Raw genomic sequence first — 12,076 nt, 5'->3', positions numbered from 1 at the left:
TTAACTACAAAATCCTGAGACATGCTATAATGGGAAATGTCACTGCATGGGCATAAGGCAAATAGTTTCCCATCAAAATTTGAGAATAAGGGAAGACATTTTATTAAGATTTACAGTTCCTACGTTTTAAAAACTAACATTGAGTCATTTCTTTGAGAAATTGAATTAAAGAGTTTAATTCCAAAAAGGAATTTGTTCTTTGAATAAAAGGAAGGAAAAACAAACACCAGTCATTTGTCTAAAAAGACACATGTAATTCATAGCCCACAGTTGGCCAATGACTCATACAGAGAGCGTAATACTGTCAAGAATGAAACAAAACAAACCATTTCAAACTAAATATTATCAGAATACAATTCAATAATACTGAATAAACATAAAATGTGAGACCGTAACCAAATCCTCTTTTATGGTTACCTGATGAAGCTAGTTTGCGTCTAAGAATACACATACTTCTGGGAACACCTCTTTTTGTTTATTAATAACTCCCACAAGGGAAAAGCAGTTCCTAGGTTGTTAATATGTAATGACCATACATTTATAATTCAATATGAAGTAAAAAACTTTCCTACAAAGTATATCAAAGTGCCTTTTAGTTTTTGCCTCCCTCTTGTGGTCAAAGTATATTATTGCCCGCGAGAGGCTTCCCACAGCCAGTCCAGCTCAACTCTCTGTCCCACCTCCCTCCGCCTGTCACTTGCACCTTCTCCGGGTCAAAGTTCCAGTACTCCTGTTCCCTGAAGAAGAACACCTGGCCATCAGGGTGACTCAGGACACCATTGGTCCCTTTGGGGATTCCCTTCCAGTCTGTCAGGCTCCGGGGATAATAGGGCTCAGGGCTAAGGGAGCCCAGGTTGAGGACATAGTAGCGCTGGCCCTTGAACAGGACAAGGTGGCCCAGTCGGGGGTAGTAGAAGGCACAGTCTGGGTGGCCTGGGAGACCAAGCTTGCTGCTGCGCATGGGGAAGCCAGGCTCCAGAGTACTGTTGGCATAGCGCCACACTCGTCTGCCTGAGGGAGGAAGGGGTGGAAGGGGGGAGGGAAGGTTCAAGGACACAGGACATTTCAACGTCGTGCATCATACTTATAATCATGCTACCTTTTGGTGTACTACCTTTGAAAAAGTAGAACTTGTTGTCCAATAGGGAGTAAGCAGCCGCTTCGATGGCGAGGGGTAGTTCTGCCCAGCGACTGTGTAGAGGTCGAGGGGAACTCACTTCCCCCGCTGATGACACAGTCCAGTAGAGACCCCCGTGGAACACCAGAGTGATGCCATTCTGATCTGAGGGGAAAAAAAGCCAGATAATGTGACGAGTCAAACTAAGTATGTCACACCTAAATGTGTCTATGTGATTATTGTGCTATGAAGGGATGAACAACACATCATTGATCCCAGGGATTTAGCTACATGATTGGCAATTTCTGGTTCCCTGACGGACTGGATGCCTGCCCATGTTAAATGAACGGTGTCCATCCAATTTCAGGTCACAAGATGGCGCTACTTGAATGTCTGTAATCCTACATCATTGCTCTTCAAGCCTAGTCCTTAGGGCAGGGTAGGTTTCTTTTAAGTTCTTTTATTAAAAAATCATATTTAACTGCCGCCTCCTCCCCTTATTAAAAAATATTTGCCACCCACATTTCAAAACAAACCTACGCCCTTGCTTCAAGGCCCACTGTCCTGCATGTTTTAGATGTTTCCCTGCTCCACCCCACCTGATTCAAACGAATAATCGTCATTAGGCTTCTGCAGAGCTTGATGACGAACCATTCATTTGAATCAGGTGTGTTGGAGCAGGGAAACATCTCAAGCATGCAGGACAGTGGGCCCTGAGGACCAGGGTTGAAGCCCGCGGATCCACATGATGGGAGGCATGATTAGTTAGCTCTCCTCCTGGCAGCTACCATCTTGTGAAACTTCTCCCCTGCGCAAATCAAGTCAAATCAATAACCTGTACGGCCCTTCTTACAAGCAATGTCGGAATACACTAGCGATATGTGTGCAGCGTTTGACCTATTTAGGGGTGCTGGAAGGTTGTTCTCAACTGGGGTTGGAGGGCCACGACACACTACAGCATGGTGGTGGACAGTGAGCCAACTATGGAGGAGACTGACACATCCTTTCATATGTCTTAGGTCCTCTCGGGAAAGAAGCAGGGGGGGAGTGGGACATGGACAAAGTGGACGCTATGGGGGGGGGCTCTGTCAGCAGCATCGGTACCCATGGTTATGGCGTCAAAGAAGCCCTTGCAGTATGGAGGCGGGGCGGGCTCACGAGCGCCCCCCTGTGCCAGGTCCCAGTCCTGAAGGGAAGAGCTGAACACCCAGCCAGGCACCTGGGCCGCATGGCCCCTCTCTGGCCTCCCTGCGGACAAACGGTGACAGCGGGGACACGGGTAGCAGAGGTTTAGAACGCTGTGACATAGTCAGACACATTGTATCACGAATGGACATTTGGAATTGCTGGAGATGTGGTTGTACTGGTGGATGTAGCACGTATTCAAGTATGAAAATGCCAGCCAAAATATCAACGTAAGCAAGCACAGGACACACCCAGTGGAACGTTCGTAGACAGATAAGGGCAACCTTCTGGCAGTGCACTCAAAACAGTTGGTTGGACGCCAAGAAGTCAAAAGAGCATGGGGCTTTCCAAGGTCATAAGACAACAGACACAATGTCTTCCCTCTTGATTTGTCTCGTGTTGCCCACCCATTCTGTTTTTGTGAAAGATTGCACAAACACTGGTAGACAGATCAGATAAAGCTGACATCCTTAAGGAGAACCAGCCATAACATTGAGACATAGTGCGTCTAGCCTTTTCTGCTTTGCAGGCTAACTGGAAACGTTGCTGCCTGTTTTACTTTACAGTGTCTTTGAGAGGTTGTGAGTGCCTGGAAAAAAAGACGGACAAACAGTTTCCAGCTGCCGGAAGCCTGGAAACGGGATGCTGTGATCTCTGGACATCCCTCTGGGCACTATGACACGTCCAGGATGGAAACACTGACCATCACTGGTGTAGTCTGTGACTGAGAGGATTGAGAAGTAAGCTGGATGAAAGGGTTTAGCAGAGGCTAACATGTAGTACACACTTTTATCGGTCAATTCCTTCAACAACTGTGACTGAAACACAGCAATATCAGCAATATTGCACTATTGTACTTCACTTGTCTTCGGTTAGTATAGGTTTATAAGGTTAGTATAGGTTATTATGTGTATTATGTGTATTTAGAGGTGTAGTATACTGTATTGAATATTGTATATTATTGTATATAAGAAGGTTTACTATATTTTAGGTTATCATAGATGTAATCTATGTTCTGTGTACTTATTTTATGTTATGCCAGGTTGCTTTGCGTTGTCTTGTCCTAAGAATGTCAGTGCCCAGTCTGACCCTGTGTTGTTCTGTGCAGCTGACAATAAAAGACTTGCGCTGGAACGATGACTATTCATCGTTAACGGGTGACAAACGAAACAAATCACCCATCTTGTGTCGTTTATCATCAATGAACCGGATTGGAGGGAAGGGTGATGTCACTGCAGGTGGCCGGTACTGTCTGGTTTTGCACGCGGTATAGTTCTGACCCAGTCTGATCCGATCTGGGGCTATAGCATCGCAAAATCAACAAGTGCCTTCCGCACAGTCTGTTCCTCTCCCTGGCCCGGGCCTCATCCTGCTTCCTCCTGTACCTGACCACGCCTTATCTCCTCCAGATGTTCTGTGTCTTTTCTCGTGATCTCACGCTTCGATTCATTCTACTCATGCTTCAATCTGCATCAGATTACATCAAATCTAAAGGAGCGGGAAATAAGATTAGGGCTACTTAGCTTTTCAAACAAGAGAAGAGAGAAGAGAAGAAAGGTATGATTTTTTGAAAGTTTTATCATGCAGTAATGACACACGCATGCAGGAAGTGGCGACACTGGGAACACACACACACATGCATGCGGAAGGGACCAACAAGGACAATGAGAAAATAATTGAAAGGATTCTAAATGAGACTTATCCAGGACTAGAGGATTCCGAGGAAAATTTCAAAAGTTTTCACCGCATCCCTAACACTCTGGAGACCGTACCGTAGAGCTTCTGCACAGCCGAGATGTCGTCCCAGCTCAGCACCGTGGCCTTGCCCAGCTTCTTGTAGTAGGGGGACATGAGAGAGTGTCGCACCGGGGAATGTTCCAGACCCAGGGTGTGACCGATTTCATGCGCGATCACCATGAAAAGGTTGTGGCCCTTGTACCCATTCAGCGTCCAGCGTTCCGCCATGTCGAAGTGGGCCTCCCCTCGACAGGGGAAGAAGGCGTGGGCGAGGGCGCCCCCTGTGGGTTAACAAAGAAAGGGGAACGAGTCGGAAGAGAGAGAATCCCAAAAAATCCCCCAAAAACAACAGATATTTCACCGAGCCTTCGTTGGAAAGAACCGCTTTGCTAACAGCTGGCATTTTGTAGCTAGTAATTCTTCTTACGGTTTGTCACTGTTGACTTGTGGAAAACCAGGGTTAGGTCTGCATGTAGTCCAAACTGGAACTAAACAGGGTATTGGTTAGGTGGTTGTCCTCACCTGGACCATCGAAGGCATTCCCCATGCCATCGTTGTGCTCCCCTTCGTAAAAAGCCAGCCGTATATCAGCTGAGCCTTGGCTGACCTCTCGGAAGACCAGCGCAGAGACGTTGCTCCACAGCTGGAAGGCAGTGCGCACAGCCAGGGCCACCTGGCCCTGTGGGAGGTGGGCAGGCCAGTTCACCACCCGGTAAGACAGGTGACGTTTGTGCCACTTCTCATCTGTGGTTACAGTACAGCTGTGTTGGTTCATTTTTGTTATGGGGATTTGACCTTATGCAGCCTTAGCACTCAACACATCCTACCACACATTTAGCAGACCGTATTGAGGTGTTACTGGCAAAAGAGTTAGCTGGACCCATGAGAGAGAAGGAATGTGGAACTACTGCAATGCCACAGCAAACAGCTCGCTAATCCGGGTCCCCAACACCAAGCTCCGCACCATGGGTGACCAGGCTTTTTGCACGGCAGCGCCGCGCCTGTGGAACAGCCTCCCTGACCACCTAGGGCAACACAGACACTGGACTCTTTTAAGACTGGCCTAAAAACCTTTTTATTCAGAAAGACGTTTCCTACTTTTTAAATCTATTTTATTATAGTTTGTTTTTAACTATGTTTTACTATGTACTGTGGCACTCTCAGATTCAGAATGTAGATTATTATTATTATTATTATGTAGCAGGTTCTTGACCACTGGTTTTAGTGTTGGCTAGTTTGCATTAGAAGATTGGACATTTCAGTGAATCTGTGAATGTGGATATGAGAGATATAAATGTCCCAAAACATATTTTAAATCTTGATAACAAAAATAAATGTTACAAAGGCCTTCTAAGAAGACACTTTAACATTCATGAACGAACAAGAGAAGAATAACTGTGGATTGATACGGTAACAATATCACATATACACTCATTTTTCATTGCCTCGGCCTCAGTTCCAACCATGAACTGGTAAGTGTTGGCTGCAAAGGAAAATAACTCCATGCTTCAATTTCCTGTTCAGATTTAGGATTTCAAATAATACCTCAACAAAATATGACCCAGACACACTATTTCAATGGATACACTGAAATATAATCTCTTCTGTGGACCTCAAGTTTGATCCTTCTCCAAGCATCTCCACACAGCTGTCAGTTATTTTACTGAGTCAAAGCTGAGTGGTATTTGATGCCTACATTCCTATAGTATTAACCAGTCACCCGAGGGGATGGTGGAATGTCTTCCCCAGCTAGCCTTGTGCTCTTATACCCACAAACATCTCCATTTACCCAGCAATACCTATCTCTAACACGGTGGAGAAGTGTTGGACAGACTCCATTGTGTAGCGAGGCAGATGGACAGGCTGGCTTACTGGTTAGTTTCAGACATCTTAATCATTTAGCCAGGGGTTTCTCACAGAGGAGTTGAGATTTGGCAGTTCGCTCAACATAAATAAATGATAAGAGTAGCTTTGTAAGCAGGGAGTTTCGTAATCACTTGAGCCTTGCTTCCCACAGACAAGTGAAGATACGTGAAATCGCTCATAGTCAATAAATGATTGCGACTGTTGTGTAACCTGATAAGAACTACAACAACTCGATTTTCAGTGTCAACAAAGAATGTATTGCCTTTGAGACTTGGAACTTATTAAGTTTAATATTAAAAGATAGACAGTAACTGAGGAGGTCTACTCTTATTGAAGGGAAAACACATCAGACTGTGTTGATCGAACATCTAGAAAGTTATTCCTGAAGATGAGTTAAAGCACCACTAATGGAAGTAAATGGCATGGGGGACATTTTTGACCTCCTCAATCCAGACATTGCTGTAAATGTTGTGTCTACATATCATTTAGTGGAGTCAGGTGGCTGAGCGGTTAGGGACTCGGGCTAGTAATCAGAAGGTTGCCGGTTCGACTTCCGGACGTGTCAAATGACGTGTCATTGGGCAAGGCACTTCACCCTACTTGCCTCGGGGGAATGTCCCTGTACTTACTGTAAGTCGCTCTGGATAAGAGCGTCTGCTAAATGACTAAAATGTCAAATGTAAATTTAGGCATGATATGTAAGTAAATCAGAACCCTAACCCTAATTCCAACAGACCCCATGTCACATTTTGTACTGAGGCCTTCCTCAAACAAGGGCACGGCCCCCTCTGCAACCCAACTGATCTGGGCTTGATGACACTGGCCCACCTCTGCAGCCAGATCTCCAGAAGTCCACTAACCTAGCGGGATGTGGCGCTTCCTGCGCAGGTTTCCTCTGTCGGTGGCCACATCCCCCAGGAAGATGGCGTTGACACGCTGGGCCCAGGCACTCTGGCCCCTGTCGTCCTTCACCCCACACCTGGGCACTGCCATCTGACGCTCTGTGGCACCATCCAGCCGCCCCGTGACCGGTAGATGGCTGAGCCACTGGAACTCCCTAAAAAACAAACAGGAAAAAACGGGAGAGGAAGAAACATGAGTGATGAAAGGATTGCCTAGTAATGTATAACAGATGTATAGAATGCTTGAACAGTATACAGGGAATGTCCCCAGCGAACACAATGTATTGGTACGTGCTCACATAATCACACAGACACGATCGCTAAGAGGGAGTCAGGTGGCAGAGCGGTTAGGGAAGCGGGCTTGTAATCAGAAGGTTGCCAGTTCGATTCCCGGCCGTGCCAGATGACGTTGTGTCCTTGGGCAAGGCACTTCACCCTACTTGCCTTGGGGGAATGTCCCTGTACTTACTGTAAGTCGCTCTGGATAAGAGCGTCTGCTAAATGTCTAAATGTAAATGTAAATGTAAGAGCTTAGTGCGGAACATGAAAGAAAAAATGCATTCAGCTCGCCTTAAATGCGAAAAGCATGTCGTGTGAAATGCACATAGTCTAAACGTTAGTGTAAACAAAGTCAGTCATAATACTAATATCACCTGGATAAATACCAGGCTCCGATAGCACTCTGCTTTTCACATTAAGGAAATTAAGCCTTTGTTTTTCCAATATAACATAAACATTGGATACATTTCGATAAATCTTTTAAATGGGACAGATTTTCTTCCCATATAGGCCACAGACTAAACCCCAATGCAACTGTGAAAACAGAGAAATGTGCTTGCTTTTGCATTCAAGTACGACTAGGGAACTGCAGGGGCACGCTTAAAGCTTTTGTTAATGCTTTTTGAATGTTAGTATACTTAAAATATGTTTACACTAAGAATCCACAGGTTCCCCCACACGGTATTTAGCAGAGAACCAGTCATTTAGCACTCAACTTATCATTTCAATTACTTAAATGATGCCTTTTTGGAACATGAGGGTTAAAGAGCTCTGAAGAGGTTGAACATGACACCTTTAATGTCTTTACAGCACCTGGACTCCCCAGCATCCTATGCCAGGATCCTGTTTGTGGACTTCAGCTCTGCCTTCAACACCATCATCCCCGCCCTGCTTCAGGACAAGCTCTCCCAGCTGAACGTGCCTGATTCCACCTGCAGGTGGATCACAGACTTCCTGTCTGACAGGAAGCAGTGCGTTAAGCTGGGAACACAAGTCTCTGACTCCCGGTCCATCAGCACCGGATCACCTCAGGGCTGCGTCCTTTCTCCTCTGCTCTTCTCCCTGTACACCAACAGTTGCACCTCCAGTCATCCGTCCGTCAAACTCCTGAAGTTTGCGGACGACACCACCCTTATTGGGCTCATCTCTGGTGGAGACGAGTCTGATTATAGGTGGGAAGCGGCCAACCTGGTGACCTGGTGCAGCCAGAACAACTTAGAGCTCAATGCTCTTAAGACAGTGGAGATGGTTGTGGACTTCAGGAGGAACACAGCCCCACTCACCCCCATCACCCTGTGTGACTCCCCAGTCAACACTGTGGAGTCCTTCCGCTTCCTGGGCACTATCCTCTCCCAGGACCTCAAGTGGGAACTGAACATCAGCTCCCTCATCAAGAAAGCACAACAGAGGATGTACTTCCTTCGGCAGCTGAAGAAGTTCAACCTGCCAAAGACAATGATGGTGCACTTCTACTCAGCCATCATTGAGTCCATCCTCACCTCCTCCATCACCGTCTGGTACGCTGCTGCCACTGCCAAGGACAAGAGCAGACTGCAGCGTATCATCCGTACTGCTGAGAAGGTGATTGGCTGCAATCTGCCTACCCTCGAGGACCTGCACACCTCGAGGACCCTGAGGCGAGCGAGGAAGATTGTGGCCGACTCCTCCCACCCTGGACACTCCCTGTTTCAGTCACTCCCCTCCGGCAGAAGGCTGCGGTCTATCAGGACCAATACCTCACGCCACAAAAACAGTTTCTTCCCTTCCGCTGTTGGCCTCTTCAACAAGGCCAAGTGACCACACTGACTCAAATGACTTATTGCTTAAAACACACTGCTTTTGCACTGCACCACAACATGGTATCTTGTACATTTGTATTTTTTGTAATATTTGTATTTTTGTATTTTTATATTGTAATTTACGGCAACTTATATTTATCCCACTTAGTACTGCTAGTTTATGTACCCTTAGTATAGTTAGTCCACATATTTAAATTTTAGGTATATGTTTATTGTATGCACCTTCCTGCCAAAGCAAATTCCTTGTCTGTGCAAACTTTCATGGCGAATAAATCCCTTTCTGATTCTGATTCTGATTCTGATTTACCTGAGAGCTGTGTTGACCTCAACTGCATTGTGTTTGTGATGGTCTTTCCCCTCAAGGTATCCATATTTCTCTAGGAAATTCTATGGTAAAAACAGAAAAGCAAACTAGTCCAATCATTTCACACTTCTGAATACGACAACATAAATAAGGAACAGTTGGGAACACCAAAGACCAGACATCTGGTCAAAGGGAATGGATGAAAGTGGAGAGCTAACATGAAACAACCACAAACTTCATCAACCACTAGTTGGATCCAACCAAGGACATAAGTGAGGGGCTAAGTGGCGTAATCAGAGGAGATTAAGGGAGGCTAGCTCGGCAGATGCTAACACCACAAATGCCATAAGAAACTTTCTCACCGCTAACAGAGATGGTGGAAAGCGAGCTAGCTGGATTAATTATCCCCGTGAGGGTCGCTAGCACTGTTCCCATGCCCAGCTGGAGGCAGACACAGTGCATTATGGGATGGGAAGTAGTCTGGCTAATGGGTAGCCCTCCTTTGGGCTCTCAGTGGTGTGCTCGGCCCCTTAAATGGTTGCCTGATGGAAAACAGCCAGCACAGCTGGGCAGAGAGGAGAGACTGTGTTCAGCTTTAATACCATGGGCTCATCCAGTCACAGGCCCAGACCACAGGCAAACACAGTTGACTTCTTCGTTGGACTTCCAGAAGCTTTGTTGAAGAAAACAGCACACGGGTAACGTTGACGCAGAAATCAGAAGTTGATTTTAAGAGGTCCCATACATTCCTTTAAGATTGAAACATACTAAAGACACTGTACAGTGGTATATTTACCCTAAGGTTATGAGCTTACATTTAAAAGTGAGCGTAGACTAGTTATAACTTAAAGGATGACAGTCAAGTTTTTGTGTTTGTAGGCGGTTTAACTAATGGCCAAACAACCAAAACTATTCCCCTAGGTTTAAAGGAAAAGGGGAAACTGAAGAGTGTATTAACATTAACCAAATGATGCCAATACCAATGGAATTACAGTTATTTGACTCTTATGGGTTAAATCAGAGCAAGAATGATCAAAGGAAGGTTAAATGAAATATATATTTAATAACATTGCAAATGAATGAAATCAATTACAAGGCAAACATGTTACAAAATAAAGGTTTTAAATCTTCTCTACTCTACCTTGATTATTGTAAATCAGAGAAAGAGTAGGTGAGCAAGGAGAAGGAGTAGGACAAGCCAGAGCTGAGGAGAAGCCCTCAGGAGATGAAGAATCCACAGAACAATGCTTCACAATTCCCTTTATACCCAAGAACAACCAATCAGACCACATCTTGACCCTTACTTATCAACATATGACTAGCAATGCTACAGTAAGTTACACAATGAGGTGTGAGAGCAATAAAGTAGAGACTCCGTCCAGCAACTCCATCTTTTAGCACATGAGAGGTGGGGGCAGGGTGACACCAGGCCTTACATGTTCTTTAATAAAATGACAATATCCTTTCAAACTGAAAGATGTCTGGCAATAAACAAGGCAATTAGGCTGACATTTTAAAGCTAGACTACAAGGAGCATGCAACACATGTGTTTATCAAAAGCTTCACTTAAAATGTGTTTACAGACTGTAACTGTAACATGAAATGACACCAACCCCAGGGAATGGCTTGTACAATAGACTTATAAAACATGACTTATGAGGACACAGACAAACAAATATGTACTTCATACATGTCGTTGTTGCCAAATACTTTTGAAAAAGAACAGGATAGGGATTTTATATAAATATAACAATAATGCCTGGGACCATTTCAATGCCAAGAACTGTAACCCTGCCTCATTGCAAAGATGCTTTGTGGAATGGAGCCACTATTTTTATGAAACTGATATAATACCGATATAATACTAATAATTAAATTTGCTTTCCACTATTTGAGTGGTGATAGGTCAAGTGGAGTTGTGAATTCCCATAGTAAAGGCATGCTAAAAATGCAAGAACCAAACTCTTTACCATATGTAGAATCTATCCAGTCAATTTCGTGGCAAAGTTGTTGTCTTAGAATAATAAAAAACGAACAAAACATCTAAATTGACATCCGGAAATTGGAGCTGTGTTCACAGCTATGAGAAGGCTCAGTCACTGTCAGGTCATATAGTCTTAGCATTTTCCCATGTCACACAGGTCATGTGGTTTGGGGAAATGGTGTCAGACAAACCTTACCCTGGGCAACAGAGGGTGTAATGTATTGGCTCTGAGACCAGTGGAGGAATCCAGAGGGCAGCTTTACAGAGACTTAAGGTCAGGGAAGGCAGGCAAGCTGATGTCAGAAACAAACTGGGTTTTGTGTGCAAAGCCATAATACTCTCTGACTAGGCCAACCACCTTCAAGGTATGTTTACCCAGGAATAGTAAAATGATCACAAAAACCTTTTCAGCCACAAAAACGTGGTAAGACTTTGAGTATCAGGGTCAGTTTATACGTTTCCCAGTGTAGCTATTTGTTTAAGGTTTGGGTCATTGAGAAATTCAACTATAGGGCTGTAAGTTCAATTCTATCGAAGACATAAAACAACTAAACGATTTTTCCTGTTCTAGTACAAGAGACTAGATTTGGATGGGCAATAACCTGGAATTTAAACGCAGAAAATATTTGTTTCCGAACAGTTTATACATTGTGCGAGACTAAAGAAAAGCATATCCATGAGAGTATTGCCTTTCATTAACGGCTACAAAACTCACCTCTGCACTGTTTTCGGATGCACTCTCAACGACTGCTACAGGTGATCCATCGATTAATTTCGATATGAGAAGCAAGCTAGACAGCCAAAGACCGAATGTCCCTTTTTTGAAGTCAGGTGAACTGTACATCCTGAATATGCGAGCTGAAATTTAGTCACACACAAAATGTAATATTTTCTAGTGCAATG

At 44.7% G+C, this 12,076-nt stretch overlaps 1 protein-coding gene across 1 annotated transcript; it reads right to left on the bottom strand.

Annotated features, from left to right (window-relative positions):
- Positions 1–96: 96 nt before the first annotated feature.
- On the bottom strand, positions 97–12,059 carry LOC136963215 (matrix metalloproteinase-28-like). Its single transcript, XM_067257274.1, has 8 exons — positions 11,889–12,059; positions 9,193–9,272; positions 6,766–6,962; positions 4,562–4,783; positions 4,075–4,320; positions 2,222–2,365; positions 1,115–1,282; positions 97–1,011 (listed from the first exon to the last, which is right to left on the bottom strand). The coding sequence occupies exons 1-8, from the start codon at positions 12,015–12,017 to the stop codon at positions 617–619; spliced, it is 1,581 nt and encodes a 526-aa protein (XP_067113375.1). The 5' UTR covers positions 12,018–12,059; the 3' UTR covers positions 97–616.
- Positions 12,060–12,076: the final 17 nt, after the last annotated feature.

The sequence above is a fragment of the Osmerus mordax genome, chromosome 19, assembly GCF_038355195.1.
Source record: "Osmerus mordax isolate fOsmMor3 chromosome 19, fOsmMor3.pri, whole genome shotgun sequence".
Classification (NCBI taxonomy): domain Eukaryota; kingdom Metazoa; phylum Chordata; class Actinopteri; order Osmeriformes; family Osmeridae; genus Osmerus; species Osmerus mordax.
The sequence above is the reverse complement of the archived record's forward strand: the minus strand, read 5'-3'. Positions and strand labels throughout refer to the sequence as shown.